The sequence below is a fragment of the Panthera uncia genome (assembly GCF_023721935.1).
Source record: "Panthera uncia isolate 11264 chromosome B2 unlocalized genomic scaffold, Puncia_PCG_1.0 HiC_scaffold_24, whole genome shotgun sequence".
In the NCBI taxonomy this organism is placed as follows: Eukaryota; Metazoa; Chordata; class Mammalia; order Carnivora; family Felidae; genus Panthera; species Panthera uncia.
In genome coordinates, this window is record NW_026057580.1 from 75,597,706 (window position 1) to 75,607,416 (window position 9,711).

General features: G+C 42.1%; 1 protein-coding gene across 1 annotated transcript in view; it reads left to right on the forward strand.

The window, feature by feature from the left end:
* SLC35F1 (solute carrier family 35 member F1) overlaps positions 1-9,134 on the forward strand; it is a 407,846-nt gene extending 398,712 nt beyond the window's left edge. Inside the window, exon 8 of the mRNA XM_049654249.1 lies at positions 5,792-9,134. Within this exon, the coding sequence (XP_049510206.1) occupies positions 5,792-6,016 (225 nt within the window). The 3' untranslated portion in view covers positions 6,017-9,134. The remainder of the gene's footprint in view (positions 1-5,791) is intronic.
* The last annotated feature ends 577 nt before the right edge of the window (positions 9,135-9,711 follow it).

Below are 9,711 nucleotides of genomic sequence, written 5' to 3' on the forward strand. Positions count from 1 at the left end.
TTTTGTCAAATAACTCCAGGAGCTTTACCCAAATCTCATTTCCGTGTACCCCAGTTTCCTAGGAAACCTCCCCAGCTACTCTTTTCCAGGTCTTTCTTCTACAAATCACAAGTGACAGTTTCTTTTTTTCCATTCAATCTTTGTTTTCTCCTGGAGCTAGAAGCACCATACATCTCCCTGTAAGAACTAAAAGAATCTTTTAACTTTGCATTATCTATTAAATAAAAATTAGTTCTGATCATCTATAGGCCCAGGTGCAGTCATTGAGCAAAAATGACCAGAACCCCGCCATCAGGAACCTTACAGAAGCCACATTACACAGAAGCATGCACCATAAATACACTCCCCAGGAAAGAAGGAAGCGGCAGGCCCATCATATAGAAGAGGGTGGTACATAAACTCAGTAAAAGTAGAGCTTCAATCCAGAGTCTCTTCATCCTTGAAACCTTATGCCTCTCTGAGGATTGCCCATGTTCTTCTCTGCTCACCCGGCCATCTTTCTGGTCAAGCTAGAAAAGGAAAGATGCTCTTGAAAATTGCCCTCTTCCTCACCTATTCTAGTTGGCATATTTATAAATGTGCCTTGAAATGGCTTTCAAACCATGTGGTTCTCTACTTGTAGAGGCCTAAGACTCATTAGAGTCATTAGTTTGTTAAAACTCTGCTTAGATGTTTAATACCACGGCCAAAATAAAAATTTGTTCTGTCCTTAACTGATGTGTTGAATGTCCCATTAGCTAAATAGTAATCACACTGAGATGCCTTCTGGCTGGAGCTAGGTTTAATCCCTAGCTGGAGGTTGAGGAACTTTGTACAGTTTTACCATCAGCCTTCCAAGCCACCCCTTCTGGACAATGGCTTGTGTCCCAGTCAAATTGCTTTAAGCAACACACAGGCATTCTCATGATGCACCATGAGTGCTTTCTGATCCTTGTTAGCAAAGAGACCCAGCAGGATGGGAAAAAGCAGCAAAGTAAACAGTGTGTGCAGCACAATGATGTTGACGCAGGCCTGTCCTTTCTCAGCTTCTCAAAGCTCCAAGTCGGATAAAATGCACGTGAAGTGCGTCCGCAGCACAGAACATTTAAGCGTCTTCTGATGGGCTGCAGTTGGCTGGGGGAGGACCACAAAGGACACTTCAGACAGCAGCCTGTGCTCTTCAATGGGGACAGCAAACCTCCACCTGAACCTTTCCCTCTGTGTAACTCGGAGATGCCTTTCGGGCCTCCTCCGGTGCCCAGGGAGGTCCTAGTTCTCTTTGCCTAGGCAATTAGGCATGAGTACTTCTTTGTAGTAAACGAGTTAAACAGTCTAGAATATACGGAATTTTTGTTTGACTGATTGGTTTCTTTAAAAGAATGCTCTCTCAGGATAAGTGCAGTATCCAAAACTGGGAATCAGCCTATTAGGTACCCTGATTCAATTTTCTTTCTTCTGTCAATCTATAAAGAGAAAAATGAACTTTTTTCTTACGTTTAACCTTTCTGTCATTATTTCTAATATTCAGTATTTATCCGGATTAATCATAATGCATGTCTTTCTGGTCTCATTTTGGGCTTGTGTGCTAAATAAGACTTCCTCTACCATCTATTAATAAAAACTCTTGGGTGACTTCCAAGGTGCCTCTGTCATATAAAATCCCATGCTATCTATATTTTGAACAATTTTAGGATGAATTCTGCACGAATTAAGTGGAAATGCTTTGGAAGTAAAATATGTGCTGTCGTTCTAAAGCTATGTCCCAGGAAAACACTGTGGAGTGGATTTATCATTCCACTTGATGGTTCCATGTTCAGAAGAGGGACGATTTGGGTGTTCGTTCCTACAATGGCAAAGGCATTAGCTTTACAAAGATGAATTTTTAAATATTCGTCATATCAATCAAGTCAGACTATGGGAAACTGAAACCAGAAGTTGAGAGGAATTCAAATCCTTCTTGCAGGATACCATGCATGAGATCTTTCCTGTTCCTCCCCTACATTGCCAAGTCCTCTCCACCACGAGTCTATGAGACCTCTTGTGCCAATCCACTGATCAGCAGCCCCCCTCTTCTACCCAGACTCTTGCATTGTCCTCCCAAATCGTTGTCTTATCGCTCTCCCCTGACTGACCCCAGATTTGAGGATGACTTTTGGAGTTAATGATTAAGAGTCAATACTATGACTTCCCTTTCAACAAGTTTCTGCTTGCCATTCTATGTAGGAGAAATGACATTCGAGGGGCGCCTGGGTGGATCAGCTGGTTGAGCATCCGACTCTTGATTTTGGCTCAGGTCCTGATCTCACGGTTTGTGAGATAGAGCTCCGTGTCAGACTCCATGCGCTGACAGAGTGCAGAGCCTGCTTGGGATTTTGTCTCTCTCTCTCTCTGCCTCTCCCCAGCTCATGCTGCTGTCTCTTTCCCTCTCAAAAAAAAAAAAAGAAGAAGACATTGGATTATCAAATTCAAAGTTACAAACGTGAAGTACACCACTGGAACAGGCTGACTTTTTCTTGTTTGTTTCTTTAGTCTGACACTTCACCGTAATTAAATTCATTCACTCACTCAAAATAAAAACAAAGAGCAAAGAGCACTTCGTGGATGCCTACCCTGTTCCAGGCTCTGCACTTGACACTGGTCAAGGAAGACACAGTCCCACAGTTAAGGGAGAAAGGCAATTTAATCGATTACATAAAAGTGTTACATATATGATCATTGAATATAACATAATGCTATAAACAATAATGACAAAACAGTAATAATGACAACAAAGGTAACAGGAACTGAATGCTTGTGAGGTAGGTGTCAGATAAGTGCTTTATATGCTTTATCTAGTTTAATCTTTACAGCCACTCTGTATGGCTGTACAATTATTATCCCCACTTTACTGATAAGGAAACTTGGACCTGAGAAGGCTAACATACTTCTCCAAAATGACAGCTAGAAAGTAGCAGAGCTAGGATTGGAATCTAGTTTGTGATTAGAAAGCAGTTCTAACCTCAGAGGCCCCTTTGATAATCTCTCCGCCTCTGTCTGCCACAGCCGAGGCCGACTCAGGCCTGAGACCTGCAAGGCTCTTCACTTGAGACTAGGGTCATGTGAGTGGAGTTTGAAAATGGAAGTCATTAACGAAATATTTGAAATGATTATAAAGTTGGGAACAAACCGATTTCATTTGCCAGAGCTGGGGGTAAAGACTGTAGCTCTCAAATGTAGAATTTCAGGAAGCAAGTTTAGGGGTAAATAGGTTTTCTGAGATCACCTAAAACAGTCCTGAGTGGTCTTCTTTTCCTCCCATTTCATTTTGCCAACAAATTTGTGAATCAAAGAATAAATTTCTTTTCATTGGGAGAAACGGAATTGATTGTTCAAGCTAATTAATTAAGTGAAGCTGTTACTACAGGCTGAGTCTAGTCTATAAATCCATGTGAGGAGGGATTATGATATGGTTTGAATATGAAGAATAAAGGAATTAAAAGGCAGGGTGAGGCAAGGGATACAGGAGTACTGATGCAGAGGGGCACTTGTACCCCAATGTTTATAGCAGCACTCTCAACAACAGCCAAATTGTGGAAAAAGCCTAAATGTCCATCAACTGATGAATGGATAAAGAAATTGTGGTTTGTATACACAATGGAGTACTACGTGGCAATGAGAAAGAATGAAATATGGCCCTTTGTAGCAACGTGGATGGAACTGGAGAGTGTGATGCTAAGTGAGATAAGTCATACAGAGAAAGACAGATACCATACGTTTTCACTCTTATGTGGATCCTGAGAACCTTAACAGAAGACCATGGGGGAGGGGAAGGGAAAAAAAAAGTTAGAGAGGGAGAGAGCCAAACTATAAGAGACTCTTAAAAACTGAGAATAAACTGAGGTTTGATGGGGGGTGGGAGGGACAGGAGGGTGGGTGATGGGCATTGAGGAGGGCACCTGTTGGGATGAGCACTGGGTGTTGTATGGAAACCAATTTGACAATAAATTTCATATATTTAAATAAATACATAAATAAATAAAGTATTAATGCTGTTAAAAAAAAAAAAAAAGATAGGGTGAGGAATGAACTAGAAAGACAATCAGAAAATGGTCTGAGGGCGCCTGGGTGGCTCAGTCGGTTAAGCATCTGCCTTCGGCTCGGGTCATGATCTTTCAGTTCATGAGTTCAAGCCCCATGTCGGCCTCTGCACTGACAGCTCGGAGCCTGGAGCCTGCTTTGGATTCTGTGTCTCCCTCTCTTTCTCTGCCCCTCCCCCACATGCACTCTCTCTCAAAATAAATAAATAAACATTTTTAAAAAGGAAAAGAAAATGGTCTGTAGTCTTAGCTACCTTGGTGTTGCTAAAGAGAGAGAGAAGGAGGGGGGTAGAGGGAAGGAAGGAGAGAGAAGGAGGAGGAGGAGGCAGAGAAGGGGAAGAGTTGAGGAGAAACAGTAGCAGGGAGGAGAAAGAGTTAAAAGAAAAACAGAAAAACCACCACTGTGGCAGGGGCTCTTAGCCTCGGGGCTGTCTTCCAGGAGCCATTTTCCTGACTGACTTTTCCACTGCAGCTGTCTTTCAAGGATTATAGCCTTGCAACTTACTTTATAGACTCTCTGGATCTTCTTCCTGTTCTTCTACGAGCTTCCAGTTAATTTTTGTCTTTTTACCAGTTTTTAGTTCTTTTAGACTGTGAGCATTAAAAATAAAATAGGAAACCCAGTCAAATTGGCCTTCTGTTGCCTCATGGATACAGCCCGTGGTCAAGACTGCAACAATAGCTCTTGACTAAAATAAGATTGGGCATTCACAGCTGCATTGTATTTTGTCTACCGGTACCTCTGTGTCTCCACTGAGACGATTAAGTCCTTGAGCCATATGTTTTCATTTCTCTTTCCCCAGCATGTAGTGCCATGCGTGATAGAGAAGGCCATACAAGAAACTATTAGCTGAACGAACGCATGAATGAATGAACGAATGAATGAAATAGAAATGGCAGCACTTGTATTGTTACCTTACTCTTCCCCAGTAATTATTCAAGCAACTACGTCCAGTGTAACTACTCAAGGAGGCCCAGAAGTTGTAATTTTTCAAAAACATATATAAATTTTCAGGCACTTGTATAAACCAGTGTTTTCTTTTTTCTCTCTCAAATCTCTATGAATTGTCAAGCAAATACTTTAGGAAGCACCATGCTACATAAACAGCTCTGCTTGGTTGTTTTCAGATTAGTAGAGCAAGAATGGAATGTTATAGGGTTTCTTGCCATCCAAGGATAATCTATTCTTGCAAAGATAGTTACGAAAGTTAATAACAGTTCCTACAGGGAAGACAAATAGTGTCTGAATTGGATTAAGGCACAATAAGAGTGCCCAATACAGTTGTGTCAGGGAGGGGTTTGGTATTTATGGCTTCATTACAACCTTAAATGGAATATCTCTATTTCTTCTGGGTTTAATGAAGCCAGAAACAACCGCTTTGTTGAGTGATATTGGAGTTTGAGGTTTATTGGGGTTTGGGGGGTTGCTTTTAACTTGACTTATTTTAATTCACGCTTAACTAGCTCTCCCGCATCAGGTACTCAGACTGGCACTTTAAGGACAATTAGCTAAGTGTTCCTCTGTGTTCACCACAGAGCCGAGAAAAAAGATAAGGAGAATCAATAAGACCAAGCCAGTTTAGGACGAGAACATTCACTTTCCGTCAAGAGCATTGGCCAACTCATCAAGCTGCCTGTTCTGGGAGGAAATGCTCTGCTCTCCTCCCTCTGTGCCTCATTAATGTGGAAATGGTTCTGCTCTGACTGCTCAGTGACTTTGCTGTTGTGTTACCTAGTTTTCAGGACTGTATCTCCTGTCCTTCTTCACCATCCTCATCGGGCTGGTGCTCTACTCCTCCACCTCCACGTACATAGCCCAGGACCCCCGAGTGTACAAGCAGTTCCGCAATCCCTCGGGACCCGTTGTGGACTTACCAACCACAGCTCAGGTGGAGCCTTCGGTCACCTACACCAGCCTGGGCCAGGAGACCGAAGAGGAGCCCCACGTTCGCGTGGCCTAGGATGCGGCCCTCCCTGCCCCCTGCGGTCAACTCAGCGGCGGTGTGTTCGCCCTCCATCTCTGTATTGTACATAGAGAAAGGTATTTATTAGGTGCGGTTTACACAGGTGGACTGCAAGGTAGCAAATCCGAAAGCCTATAAAAGGCACGAGCTGAAGATCACCGCAGATACGGGCTCCTATCCACCTGACTTAGAGAGATGCCTAGCTAGTGTGTATCCCGACCACAACCCTCCTGCATTAATTACTGTGAAAACTTTTGAATTAAAAGCAAGTATTATTATTATTTGTATTATTATTGTTACTGTTATTACACTAACTTTCAGGAGACTGTTTTGTACTCCTGATGAGAACTATTGCCAGACCTACATGTAGTTAACATAAATCCCACTTTTCTATGGCAAGTCACTTTTTAAGAATCATACTTTATTTTTTTGCACAGTCTATATGAGTGCTGCATGCCACAGGAGCTCCATCCCTGAGAAGTTTCCTTATCCTAGGGACCTGGTGGCTAATGGTTTCCTCTGTTACCTGTTGGATTGCCTGCTCAATAAGTATTTTGTGCTGTGACCATTGTGGGGAGGGGCAACTGACCATATAATTCTCTATTCTAGGAATAGATATAAAGCAAACACTTTAGCCTTTTTATATTTCACTCTCTGACTACTCCAGGCCATTGCCTTTCTGTTGTGCCACGTGATTCTGCTGATAAAGTCGCTGTAATAACTGGATGAGGAATGTTTCATTCCTGTGGCTTATAGGAAACCCCAGAAATAATATCATATGTGTTTAGGGTAATATATATACATCTATGTATTTTAAATCTTTCTGTCCCTCCCTATATCCTCTCTTCGAAAAGTGTATTGATTTTACCTTTAATTCCTAGATTTCTTGAGTGATAATATGGAAATTGTTCAAGGCATTGGAAAAAGCCATGGCCCTCTGCCCTCTTCATTGGGTGAGACACTTTTTAAAATACACCAGCGTGGAAATTACCCTCATCGTGGCATATCACTGGTTGTGTAGCCTCCCAACAAGGTCAAGGTGCTGATGGGGAACAGTCTCTGACAATAGCTTGACTGATTTCACCATTTAGTAGTGATAAAGATGTCGTGAATGAAAAAGTTTGGCAATTGGGTGGTGTTTGGCATCCCTTCAATAGCAGAATATAGCAACGCCATATTCTTAGGGATACAGAGAATATTGCAAGGTCCTGATAAGGCTTTGAAGCATATGTCACTAGTCTAATTTTGTTGCCCTGAAAGTAGCTCTTTTTTTCAAACACACAAAAAAATCAAGAAACACTACAGACCTCTTCAATTTGGAATAGATCCTATGTGTCAGTATGTGAAACAGTCTTTAAGTTTGGCTGGCTTCAATACCATTCAAAAAGATCCAAGATGGGGTACAGGGTTTGTAAAAGGAAAATAAATGCTTATGAAACTGGGCAATTCAAACCAATACATTTTAGGCAAACAAAGCAAAACACCAGAGGGGTCCCTGTAAAGGAGGACGGATTACAGCGCAGTCAGGTTTCCAATACACCCTGCACGAGGCCTAACTACTAGGCAGGCAAACGCGCCCCCTGCTGGCAGTCAGCGCCAGGCGGCTCCTCTGCCTGCCTTCAACCCCCGGGGGTGTAGTCCTGCCCTTGGAGATGGGGAAGAAGAATGATCTCCTCGGATATGCAGATTTTATGGCCATCTCTGTTCAGCCCCCTCAGAAATACGTTTTATTTTCGGAGAAGAAAATATCAATGTTAAAGCTACATCAAGTCAAAACAACTTGCCAATATCTGCTCTCTGCTACCTTCTAAACCAATTAAATACCTTTCTCTGAATATTTTGTCCATTCAGATCTGAAGACCTTTGAAGACTGTGGTTTGATTTTTGTGTTTACATTCCTTTGGTTGGCATAATTTGCTTGACTTATTGCATTTTTAGTATTTATTTTAAAGCCAAATGTTTTAGTCTTTTTTATTCATTTTTTATGACACTAATTCATAAACACTTAGTAAAGTCTTATGAGAAATAAGTGGATGAAGATATTCCAAGTCAACTCAGTCGACTGGGAATTTTTTAAAAATTTAAATTTCAGAAAGGTTTGCAACCAATGGATGGCTAAAAGTAGCCATCTGGATTATTTTCTAGGATATTTCAATTGACTCCATTGTATGGAAACCAAGTATGAATGTTAAGGTGGACTCACTGTATACCCTTTTATCATCCAGTGTCCTTGTGCACAAGACTTTCATGTCACTGGGGTCCTTCACCGTGTTGGTTCGTCCCCATTTAGAAAGGCTGATGACACGTCGAACCATCCGAGATCAGGAGTTCCAGATGGGCCCTTCGGAAAACAAAAGAAAATAGCCAAGAACAAATGTAACAACACCGGTCGGTCCTTCCGGAGTGCGTCGGGACGCGAGAGTAGGACATTAACTCTAGTTGTTTTCGTTTCTGAAATATCATAACCTCAGTAGACACCAGCAAAAATCTCAGCTTTCTGACCCCACCGCCACTCTCTCCTCCACAAGTGAGACTTTAGCAACTTGTATAGAATTGGCTTGGGTAAGCAGACCACAGCTCCCCGTTACCCCGCTGGCGCTAGTGGTGAGTGCTGGTTCTCACTTCCTCGCCGGAAACTTGCACTGAGGACAGCGCTTGCCTTGGTCACACCTTCCCACAGCTCCAAAGTCTGGACCACACAACCAGGTAGACCAAGCAATGGAAACATTTGCACCACTGTGTCCCATGAAAATGTTTCAATGTTTAGTTTAGATATTGCTAACTCGTGCTATTAACCTTTTGACAAGCGTGTAGTATTGTTTGTTTTGGGTTTGTTTTTGAGTTATAACCAGTTAGTAGTCCCCGGCTAGCTCCCAGTACAGATTTTACCCCATGGGTAGGATTCTATTGTCAAGCCACATAACAAAGCACACTAATCCAGACACTGCAAATGGAAAATATGAACCAAAAAGGAAATTTACACCGATCAGTTGAACAAACTTTCCATTTTTGATATTTGCATGCTCCCCTATGGACTGGCTGTGGCAATGTAATGCCTGTATAATGTTTTCAAATAAAAATAAATGCTTTATGAAAGCACGGAGTTCTTGGTTTTCTTGAGTGTTTGTCTGCACTATGACAACCGTGGAAGGAGCTCCCCTGGGATGCTGGAAATAGCCATGAAAGTAGACAGCAGGGCACATGTCAAAAGAAACACCAGAAAGAAAATATTTCCAAATTAGGAAGGGCTCAGTTGGTGTCAGAGCCAGAGCTTTGAAAAGCCGCAGTAAGCACGTTTGTAATTTGCAAAATTAATTATTTATCTGAGTACTTAAGAAGGTGCTGGGGGCTACAGTCTTCAAGTCCACGTTTAAACACATTAAAACACATGTAGAACAATATCAATTTTCCCCAAGAAACAGTTTCTTATAAAGGACAAAGTTCTGTGTGTGCTTCCCTTGGCACAATGCCAGACTTAAAAGACGAACACCACGTTTGTTAAGCAGAACTCTTTGTGTCTCTCCTCTGGGCTGACACAGTATCCTGTGATCTGGGCTGACACAGTATCCTGTGATTGTCCCTCCTCCACTAACTGTAGCCACCAGCAACCCCTTAAGTACTTCAGGATGATGTCTATAAATTCGCATGTTCTTGTGTGTGTTCACAATCAGACCTCAAAAATTAAAGAGCTG